Source organism: Gorilla gorilla, chromosome 6 (assembly GCF_029281585.2).
Source record: "Gorilla gorilla gorilla isolate KB3781 chromosome 6, NHGRI_mGorGor1-v2.1_pri, whole genome shotgun sequence".
Taxonomy (NCBI): domain Eukaryota; kingdom Metazoa; phylum Chordata; class Mammalia; order Primates; family Hominidae; genus Gorilla; species Gorilla gorilla.
The window spans coordinates 120,946,632-120,958,781 of NC_073230.2; the positions used below are offsets into that span (position 1 = coordinate 120,946,632).

The following is a 12,150-nucleotide window of genomic DNA, read 5'->3' on the forward strand; positions in this document are numbered from 1 at the left end:
CTTGGTCAGAGCATATGATGCCCTTTGCACTGCAGAGTTGAGGGAGGTCAGGGTTGGGCTTGGGACAAAGGCAGCAAAGAGGACTGGTTGCACAGGCTTGCTCAAAAGGACACTTTAAGGAACAGGGGTAGCCCATGGTGTTTTCACATTGCCAAGCCCAGATCACTAGCACAGAAGGATCTGAACAAAGAGTAAGCATATGGCTGGAGTGTATTCTGAAGTATCCTCTGGTTTACTGGAGGGAGGCTGAATGGTGTCACATCTAGCTGGGTAGGAAAGTTTCAAAAGGACCAACAACTTGGCTTGATGCTTCTGGTGGATTACAGCTGCACACTTCCGAAGGACATACATTTCTTAAAAGATCAGTAGTAGTAGTGGTAATTATTAGAATTAGAATTATGCTTTTAATCTATTATTCAATAATTACTATTACTGAGTGCTACTATTACTGACTGCTGCTATTAACATGCTTAAAGCAGCTCACATATATAAAACATGTAGAGTAATGGTCTCTGAGATTCTTTAAGTTTTACCCATATAGGGAACTCTCAAAGTATTTATACCATAGACTCTTAGCCACTTGCATAGGCTGTTTCCCTGAACTGAAATTTAATATCATATCTTTATTGAGGAGGAAATTATTTGAATAGCCTCGTTGGAACTTTTATGTTAAGACTCAAGTTGGAAAATGCCATTACTATGCTTTAAGAATTCAAATAATCAATTGCTATTTATCACTATTTGAGAAAAAATATAATTTCTATGGCTGAATCTGTATTCTGTTGTCATAAGATGAAAATTATGCAATGATCATGTGAATAGTCCTTGTGACACTGACACCAAATGTTTGTGTCTAAATCCATGGCCCCTTATGATGAATGATCTGCTTATGCTACCTATTTACACAGGCAAGTTCTTCTGTTTTATCCTGCTGTATCTTATTGGAATTATGTTAAAGTGACCGCCACTTCAAATCCTTTTGGAAATAAGACTAGAAATTTTTTTAATGTATTAGAAATATTAGGTGATCAATGAGCTCAATCAAACAAAGTATCATATAAATGACATTCTCTAAAATAGAATAATGGCTTTGTGAAGTGGTCACACAGGAATATGTTATTATGCCCATTTAGAGAAAGACACACTATGCATCTTAGAATCAGTGGTGAACCTAGGAAACTCCTGGGGTTTGAGATAATATGACAGCATTTAATGGGTCTGACTGACATGCTTCCCTAAGTAGCAAGAAACCAAAAAGAACCAACTCCTTCTGCTCAAGCGTAGGCTGATTCCCTGATTTGTGGACACTGAGAGACCTCCAGTCTCTCAGATCCTCTCGTCCAGCACACACAGATGGGGTTCTTTAATTTTCTCCACCAACGGTCTTAATGCAATGTATCTTTAACAAAGAACACAGACAATGGTATGATCTTCTACAGTTCATTTTTCAAGACAATTACTATGCCTTTCAAATTCCAAAAGAAGCAAAGGTTCTGTGAAAATCCTCCAACTACTAATAAAACTCATTTCTTACCCTTTGTTCTTTACACAGGCATTTTTCAAGTGAACGTAGGTGGAAGGAAATATACCCTGGAAAAGAAAACATGAAGGTTACGATGCCGGCTGTTAAGGCAGGGTTGGTTTCACAAGTCATTTGTATAAAACACAGCCATACAACCATGACAACATCAGGAATAGGGAAAAGCAACATCTCTACCACATTCTCTTGGATGAAATCTACTGTGGCTTAAGATCCATCCTTTCATTTTCTACCATTAACTACTTTACAAATTTAGAGACATTCTAAACAAATATGATCAAAAAAATTAAATCTTGCTCAGAAAACATACTGTTTATTAACAGAAAATAAGAAAATTTCAGGAATTCTATATAAAAACCATGTTATACTGAATAAGAGTTTTTAAAATATGTATTGCATAGTTTTGAAAGGTTCTTCATTTTGATGGTAGTTCCTTTTTTTTCTCCCCAAAACATTCATATTTCTCTTGAAAATATACATACAAAAAACATCACTGCAAATTTAGAGATAATATGTGTATTCTGTGTTATGGAAGATTTTTGATGACAACTCAGCAGCAGTTAATCACCATGCTGCCATTCTGATGGAACAGAAATCAAACAAAAGAAGCCATGTTAGCTTGAAGCTTTTTATTGTAGGAAATGACAGGGCAAGGAAATTGTTTCTTTGTTCTAAATGGGAAATTGAAAGAAACAACAACAAAAAAATGAGCATCAATTTGATTGTTCATTAAATGGCAATTATCCTCTGAAGAATTTCTAATGTATAATTAAATGACAAACTCAATTAAATATTTAAGAAAATAAATGTCATTTGAATATATATATCGCCATTGTGGATCCAAGTATAAAATAAAACTTAATAGGCAAATTCTTTCCATTCAATAGTAGTAAATATATATATATGTAGATTTTTAAAACGCACTTGTTTTCTTCAATATGGTAGGATCAACAAATAGAGTAATTCTAACTAATCAGGAAAAGTCAGACTTGAGATTTATTAGAAGTGACAGCAATAACAGAGAAATCATACTAAGTTTCCTTCTCAAATATGGTCTAAATGAATTCATTAAATACTGAAGCTATATTTGCATGTGCCTCATAGATATATAAAAACAATGTTAAATGAGGAGTAAAGTATTTAAAAAATTAAATTTGTATACTCTTTTGTCCCTTACGGTTCCCCTTTAGGATGACCTAAAATACATGAAGTAATTAAACACAGTTGAATGATCCAGAAAATGGCATATTTAAGGAAAAAGGCAAAAGTGTATTTTGAGAATGAAAATACAAATTTCTTATCTACAATCCCAAAGCTAGAATTAAACAAACAAAAAAATGACATATATGAAAATATTAGAGAATGTAGGAAATACAGGTGAAGACTGAGGAGATTAGAGTAAGATAGAAAAACACAGATATTAGTAAGGATCACTGTCAAAATCGCAAACTATACAAATAAAAGATAAAACAAAAATGACATTACTTCTTGCTCTAATTCCTGAGGATTTATAGAAATGTATCAAGGATAATGAATCTTAATTTCTGCCTGAAATGGTAAGAAAGATGGGTTTTTTAATAATATTGTTTTCCTGGCTTCAGCCCCCCAAATCCAAAGGGACTCTTAACATGCTGCTAAGTATACTTGTTTCTCCATACCGATATTTTACAAATGATACCATGGAAAACATAAAGATTAAATACTGCTATTTAATATTTCTTTTGGCATATATATTTCCCCTGCCTGAATTTTAATTTAGCTCTCTGAGAAACTACCACTTCAAAAAGATTTTGTTTATATATAATGAGCTTATTAAGGTCTTCTCAGTACAATTTTCAAGAGCTAAATAGGATTATCATTTGAGTAGCATATCTTAACTATAATCCAAGTTCAAAGGAATTTCCAAAATTATAAAAATTTGCAATATCATTTGGCATTTCAACTGAGTCCCAACTGTAATTTCAATTGTATAAAGAAATAATTTAAATAACTATCTTTCTTAATAAATTTCATAATTATAGTTAGAAATAACAATTTTTACCTTGATATTTGGGTTTTTTAAGGCAAATCCTCTGTACCAGCCTGTGGAAAAATAATCATGGTCATATTTTGATAAACCATTGTAATATTTTAAAGATAATAACAAATCAATCTGTTCTTTGCCGATGGAATTTTACCATACATGAAAAGATTCTATGGATAAATATGGTAGGTATTGGCCTTAGGCTACAAAATAGCTCGAGTGACCAAACATAAGAATTCTATTAATAAAACCATTTTTAAAAAACTGTATCAAAAATTTTTATAAACAACAGAAAAATCCATAATGTGAATAAAGGCTTTAAAATCAGAGCATTGGCCTTCAATTCTGGCTTTGCTTCTTATTGTCTGTTTAATCTTGGCCAGGTTACTTGACATCTCTGAGTACCACTTCTTCCCATTTTATGAAAGGCCACATTATGTCACAGGGAAAGTCAAGAATCTGCACAAGATTTCATACATTTCCAAATTCTACTTGCCTGACTACAAACGCCAGACTCTGCCACCAAATAATAGTACCTGGCCAAGAGTCATGATGTGAATTGCACATCCTTAAGCCTACGGTCTTGGGTTAAGATCAGTCTCATATCATACGAAGAGTAAAGCCATCATTCACTGCCAGAATTAACTGGCACATTTTCATCAGCACAATGGCTGACCAAGAGCTCAGCATAATTTTTATTCTGTAGAATGACTATTATAGTAGGCCCTTCTTATCTGCGGTTTCACTTTCCACGGTTTCAGTTACCCATGGTCAACCTGGGTGCAAAAATACTACATGGAAAATTCCAGAAATAATTCATAAGGTTTAAACTGCATGCCATTCTAAGTAGCATGATGAAATCCCGTGCCTGCCCGCTCAGTTCCGCCCAGGACATGAATCATCCTTTTGTTCAGCATATCCACACTGTCAGTGCTACCCACCCATTAGTTATTTACTAGCCCGCTCGGTTACCAGATTGAGGATCACAGTTTTAAAGTCCTTGTGTTCAAGTCACCCTTATTTTACTTAATCATGGCTCCAAGGCACAAGAGTAGTGATGCTGGCAACTGGGAAGTGCCAAAGAGAAGCCATAAAGTGCTTTAAGTGAAAAGGTGAAAGTTCTTGAATTTAATAAGGAAAGAAAAAAAATCATATGCTGAGGTTGCTAAAATCTAGGTAAAAATGAATCTTCTATTCATGAAACTGTGAACAGAATATTGTTATAATTATTCTATTTCATCATTAGTTCTTGTCAACTGTGGCTAGTTTATGAATTAAACTTTATCACATGTAAAGGACAAAATGTAGGATGTATAAGGTTCAGTACCATCCAAGGTTGCAGGTATCCTGGGGGTCTTAGGTCGCATCCCTTGCCAATAAGTGGGCTCAAGGACTGCTGGATTTAAGCTCCCAGCAATTCTGAATCAATTTTGCAGCACTATCCTGACATGTCTTTTTATAGTTTAAAACAAATCAGGATATATATTGTATTTTTTCAAGTGTAAAGACCATTTTGCTTATTAGCAAAAAAAATTATTATACTATGTAGTAAATATTATGCCTAATAGAATTTTTTCAATGATTAAATTTTAAGCAAAATTTTAATACAAAACAAATATTTGAGCTTTGTATTTAAACATTTTTCCTCCTCATAATACATTTTCTTAAAAGGATATATTGTAAAATATCATCCCTAACAGTTTTAAAATCAGTCTGAGGAGAGCAGAATGAACTGAAAATCAGAATCTCTATATCTCAGGGTTTATCAGCTGCCATAAAGACAGATCCAAGAAATACATCCGTTTGTAAATAATTATTCTAACAAAAAACAAAACTTCTTGAGAATTGCAAAAATGTCATAGAGAGGTCTCTGTCCAATTATACTATACAGAAAAAGTTTTAGATTACAAAACACCTCCTATTAGATATGCAGCCCAGTTTCATGCACCAATTCACAATAAATTTTATATTTATCTGTATACAAAGTAGTAACAGACAAAATATATCTGGCAATAACATAGGAAATCTTATTATATTTTTTAAGGTATCAATCACAGTGGACAGAATAAACATTCCGATATCACCACCATCTAATGCTAGGGTCTAACTAAATGTCGTAGTTCTGTTTGGGGGAATACAGTTTCATCTATAATAAACCTTGATATGATAAAATATCATCATAATATAAATTCCTAGTAAGGAAAACCTTAAAAGAGGAAAAACATGAGTATTTTTGGATATACTAACGGGGCTCTAAAATGTAGTACTTTTTGTTAACAAGAAAAGCTGGGTGGCCGGGCATGGTGGCTCACACCTCTAATCGCAGCACTTTGGGAGGCCAAGGTGGGTGGATCACCTGAGGTCAGGAGTTCGAGGACAGCCTGGCCAACATGGTGAAATCCCATCTCTACTAAAAATACAAAAAATTAGCTGAGTGTGGTGGCAAGTGCCTGTAATCCCAGCTATTCGGGAGGCTGAGGCAGGAGAATCACTTGAAACCAGGAGGCAGAGGTTGCAGTGAGCCAAGATCGCGCCACTGAACTCCAGCATGGGTGACAGAGCAAGACTCCATCTCAAAAAAAAAAAAAAGAAAAAGAAAAAAAGAAAAAAGGAAAGCTGGGTGCAGTGGCTTATGCCTGTAATCTGAGCACTCTGGAAGGTCAAGGTGGAAGGATCACTTGAGGCCAAGAGTTTGAGACGAGCATGGGCAATATGGTGAGACTCTGTCTCTACAAAAAATAAAAAATAAAAAAATCAGCCAAGCATAATGAAGTACCCCGGTGGTCCTAGCTACTTGGGAGACTGAGACAGGAGGATCCCTTGAGCCCAGGAGATCGAGGCTGCAGTGAGCCATGATCATGCCACTGCACTCCTACCTGGATGACAAAGGAACACTCTGTCTCAAAGAAAAACAAAAAACAAAAAAAAGTAGTCATTTGATCAGAAATCTTTTTAAGGACTAGCATTTAAGGATGTTTCATGGAACAGGAATGGAAACATTTGAGAACTATTAGGTATCTTAAATGAGTTACCTACTACATAAATTAATAATCATCATACAAGGTCAGACAATATATTCTACTAATATTATTCAAGTGCATTGAATAATTTTATTCCAAGTTTGAGGGGAAGAAACTATAGGTCTGGAGCAGAGTTGGCCTGGGCAGGAGCCCTCCAGAGGCATCTGGCTACTCAACCTCAGGTAAGCCATGTCTGCTCTGGGCCTCTGCTTCTTCCTGTCCTGTGGGATCTACTAGATCCTGAGGATTCTGAGAAAAACCTTCTAGTCTGGCACTGAGTCAAGAACTCCCACAGATATGGTAACTTCAACTGCTTTCTCTGTTTGCATCTAATGATTATAAGAAAATAATATTATAATCAGCTTAAAAATAGGAAATGATGCCTTTCCATTAGCCAAACACTGAAAATGCAGGAAACAATTTTGTCAAAAATGACTTGCGGTGACTACTGGAAAAGTTCCAGAGATTAATAGCGGTATGGACAGAATTTGTAGACTTTATGAACAGCCGTATGTTGAGGAGGTTGTTCATAAGGCTACTCACCATCACACTTCTCCAGGATCTGAACTGTATCTCCAATTTCCAATGACAGGCCATATGGAACGGTTCCTCGGAAACTGGCAATAACTGTAAAAAATGATAAAGAATATATGAAGACAATCATGTCCATTACAGCTTATTATTACATGTTATTGACTAGGAAAAATGAATATAAATAGGAAGTATAATTTGATAGCTGGAACCCTCTGTCATATTTTAATTTTATATCTTTCTAAGAAAATCACTAAGTTCACATACTTTGCCAACTTCTTAGATTATTATAAATATGCATTTCAAATATATGAAATTTATTAAAATAATACACAATATATCAATGCTATCACTCAATAATAGATATAAACAAAGGTATTGCCTGAGAGCTCCTTAAAGGACTGTGACCCTTTTGTTTCACTGCTTTCTTCACTCCCTCATCCAAATGCCGGGCCCAGAGTAGTTAATAAATATGTGTTCAATAATAAATGAGGAATATATTTCCTGCTTGTTATTAGGCTTGGTTTACCTTTCTGCTATATTGTTTGGAGCAGATTTCTTTTCCATAAACTATAAGTTTCTCAAGAGAAGGGACTGCATCCATTTGCTTACCATTATGTGCCCAGAGCCTAGCATAGTATGTGGTGCATAAAAGCAGTCTTCTTGTGCAGTAATCAACGGAGACACTTTATTTAGTAATGACCGGGCCCTCCCGCAGGTCTAAACACACAGCCACCACAATTCCCACTTGCACAATACCACTTGGAATGGGGAGGGGGATCACAATTAGTTATAGATTAATGGTTTAGATTAATTGGTTTCTGAAACATTTTGCAGGGCAGGACAGGACTAGGATGGTGTATCCATACAGAGAAAGTACGCACAGATTAGTCCTTTTCTGGCAACTCCAGGAATTATAGAGAGAATAAAGCTCAGTGATTCTTCCCTGAATAGTAAGTAAAGCTTGAGTCAGAAAGGAGGCAAATATGGAGAAATGAAGAAAATGCATTTCAACACACAAAAAGAGAGAAGACAGCTCCTATGAAATACTATGCACACTGAAATCAACTAACAATTCACATCAAAAGAAAATGATTCTTAAAAGGCCAAAATTTTAGGAGGGAAATTTTGCTTCAGAGTGAGATTTAGATATAACTCCAATCCCCAAAATAAGTTATTGCTACTGTTGGGAATGTATATTTTAAAAACCTAAAGGAACACACCAATCTGTCAAAAATGAAAACATGCCAATAAGTAATGAGCTTTTAGAGAAGTCTCATGCCCTTTTATGATCTCAAAACAAAATTAACAGTAGAGGTCAAAACATAGGACAGAAAACACAAGCCAAAGTCCATGAGACAGAACAAACTAACTATATGGATAGAAACCAATTCAGAACATTTAGCCAAGCACTAATTTATGATATCATTTTCTAACTATAACCATGAATACCATTAGCCTCATAATGACGTGCAAGAAGCATTTTGCTGGCAAAACAATCAAGGGTCTATATATCTTGACAGATTACTTCATTTAACTTTCAGAGACCTCTTCTTACAAGGGATTAGCAACTGAACTGACAGTAGATTCATTGCAATTTAAAAGACTTCAAGCCAAACTTATACTCAGAATTGCCTTTCCAAACTCTGCACTACTGATGTTTCTCTTAGAAGTCTTGGTGCATGGACTTCCCAACAAAGTTTTGTACACAGCTCCTACCACTCAGGAACACCCTCGTACACCCAGGGCTGCCTCCCACACTTCTGGCTCTCCTCTCTTTTTCCTCATCACCTTCTTGAACACAGCAGTACTATTAATAGACTTCATTTCTTCACCTTCCTCAGCCCCTGCAATCCAGCCTTTGCTGTGTTTTGAAACTGCTTTACTAAGATCTCCAGTCCCCTCAATGTGGCCACACTCATTTTGCCTTCCAGGAATCTTCCCTCTCTTGAATCTTCTACTGCTTCTGTCACACTCGCCAGACTTCTCCACACCTTCTTTCTTAGCCCTCCTCTTAAAGGTTGGTGTGATCCAAGTTTCATTCTCCAGACGCTCAAGTGTAGGAAAATAGCATCAAGCCTGGCATTTTGACACATGGATTTGAACCCCAATCTCATCACTTATTACCTGTGTGACCTCGGTCAGGATATCAACCTCTCAGAATCTCCACATCCTCACTGTAAATCATCACTGGGTGAGTGAACAAGGGTGTGGCTGGGTGTAAATAATCACTGGGTGAGTGAATGAGGGTATGGTTTAAGGGTGTGGCTATTACCATTAAATGCTCTGGTCTTCAACAGTCGGGTTCTTTTATTATTGAGAATACTATTTTAAGAGTGTGCTTAAAAATCTAAGAACCAAAAACTGCATTACATGGGAAAACTCATTCTTTCATAGGAGTTGTTTAAAACTGGGATGACAGCTTGTCTGAGCCATAACCATGTATTATCTCATTTCTTATCCAAACAGTCTATGTGGGTAAATTCTGATTTGACTGTTCAGCTATGTAATATGTAATAAACATTAAAGGTAAGCAAAGAAGTTCCCTAATCTCATTGCCTTCAGATGGTTCCTCTATAAAACAAAGGAGCTAGACAAATGAACTGATATTCCCCTGCCAGTCCCAAATTCTGAGTCTGCAAGAGTACTTTCAGCTCAGCAGTGACATGGCATAGTACTTACCAAAGAACTCTGCCTCCAAACCATCCTTGTCTGTGTAATCACTGCCTGTGATCAAGTGGACACTTGTCTCCACCTGCAACAGCCATCTGATAATGCAGAAGAGACAGCCTGCTCTCAGCATCTCATGAGGCCCTTATCAACTGCTCTCCGACTTTTCTAGGCTCACACCCAACCCAACTCTCCACACACTGCCCTATGCTCAGCCACACACAAATTCTCATTAAGCTTTTTCTTGCAGACCTCAGTGCTTTTACATCTATTATTCTCTTTTTAGGGGGTTGCCTTCTTCACTCCTGCACTGGGAAATGCAAAGCAGCTTTAATTTAAGGCTTTGCTCCAAGGTTAGGACATTAGAAGATTTCCTGATGCTACTCCTTCCTTTTTGTCATCCGTGGGTCCATGTGGAATACAATTATTCCCTCATCTGTGTTCTCAGGACACTCTGACCACACCTCAAATATAGTAAGGCATCACATAATATTACAGCACTTCGTCTATCTGTGTCTTTCTACTTGGGAAGAGAAACTATTTCTCATTCATCTTTCAAGAGCCAGCATGAACATCTGAGTATAAGAATGGAGTACAAATACATGGAATGAATGAATGAATGAATGAATGAAGCCACTGAGGAATGGTGTCTAGGTTTTAATGGATTCAGACAACCTCAGGGACTCTTCTCGTAACTAAAAGTATCTAAGGAATAAGTTTTAAACTGCGGATCATATTGGAGAGGAATATTTTTCAGGCTATAGTTCAAGGAATGACTTTGATCTTTATCTTCTAAAATGGCAAGTCACTCTCAATCATTGAGTTAGACAAGTAACTCCACCTTGCTGTGTACTAATGAATAGATGGATGGATACTATACTCAGGAAAAATGTTTAGGCTTCAGGTTATGAAAGAGAAAGGCAGTTCTAGGTAAAGAGCGAAGAATTTGAAAATATGGTTGGCTCGTGTTTCTCAGTGGTAGGATATAATGTATCATAAACTAAGGAAAACCAGTTTAGCAAAGCAGATACCCATACACCACGTATGCATTAATGAAGCCTCAATATGCAATTCTGTCAAATGCACTTAAAGTATCTGCTATTTTCAAATTCCGTTTGGAAACAACTTTTCAACTAAATCCCTTTAAATTTCTCCAAGTGTTTCTGCATGAAACACATCTATAATTGAAAATGCATTGTCACCAGTTATTACAAAGTAGCTATCTCTTTATACAAAAGTACATTCATGTACACTTCCCAGGGGCATTTCCCCCCAGATAATATCAAGGTTTACCAAAGATGCCTATACAGTGTTTTGATCCCTCCATTTCCTTTTCTTGTTTTTCTTATAAATTGAACAGTTTCTTATAAATTGATCCTTAGTAGCTACAGGAAACAATCATAGAAAATGAACCTTTGGTAAAGCTGGGAATATAAATATTCGGTTCTATTATTTTAGTCATACGGGCCCTGAGAGCACAATTTTAAACTGCGTATAAAAACTACTGCTGTGGTGATGCATTCATCTCTGCCCATTTGCTACTATGGAAAAATTTACGTGGATTAATAAACCCAGTTTATATGTATATAAACCCAGTTTATAGGAAAGTCCTTAAAAAATATCTGCCAGCTGAAAACACTAAATTCATAGCATAACCATTTTGAAAAAGATGTCCTAACCAACTGCCTGTTATTACTAACAGTATCATTCCTTTATATAATGATATCAGTTTAGTACCTATTGACAGTTTATTAAGAATTAAATAGCCGTGAGAAACAGTCTCAAACACAACTCCTAATTTTCTATGAGGAAGATAAAAAGAAGGTAAATGATGCAGTGAAATGGGGACTCATTCCTTAGTTTCAATGATGCTATTTGCTCATGCCAAGAACCAATGGACATTTTAAAACTTTTAAACTGAATACAAAGAAACTCAATCACAACAGTCCATGACTTTTAAAATTTTAAATCAAAACAAAGTATTAAGAATTATTGGCCAGGCACAGTGGCTTATGCCTGTAATCCCAGCACTTTGTGGGGCCGAGGCAGGCAGATCACTTGAGGTCAGGAGTTCGAGATCAGCCTTGCTAACATCGTGAAACCCCATCTCTACTAAGAATACAAAAAGTAGCTGGGCGTGGTGGCAGGTGCCTGTAATCCCAGCTACTTGGGAGGCTGAGCAGGAGAATCGCTTGAACCCGGGAGGCGGAGGTTGCAGTGAGCTGAGATCGTGCCACTGCACTCCAGCCTGGGCAACAGAGTGAGGCTCCATCTCCAAAACAAAGAAAAAAGAATTATTATAAGTCAATCACATAGCTGTAAGCCACAGACAATAACATATTCTTCCTCATCATTGTCAAAATAAT

At 36.3% G+C, this 12,150-nt stretch overlaps 1 protein-coding gene across 7 annotated transcripts in view; it reads right to left on the reverse strand.

The window, feature by feature from the left end:
* The window catches only part of DOCK4 (dedicator of cytokinesis 4), a 467,247-nt gene that overhangs the window by 263,883 nt on the left and 191,214 nt on the right, over positions 1-12,150 (reverse strand). For all 7 annotated transcript variants that reach the window (XM_055347229.2, XM_031012977.3, XM_055347227.2 and 4 more), the window contains exons 2-4: positions 7,127-7,210; positions 3,582-3,622; positions 1,535-1,590 (exon numbers count right to left, since the gene is read on the reverse strand). In XM_055347229.2, coding sequence (XP_055203204.1) covers positions 1,535-1,590; positions 3,582-3,622; positions 7,127-7,210 — 181 coding nt within the window. The remainder of the gene's footprint in view (positions 1-1,534; positions 1,591-3,581; positions 3,623-7,126; positions 7,211-12,150) is intronic.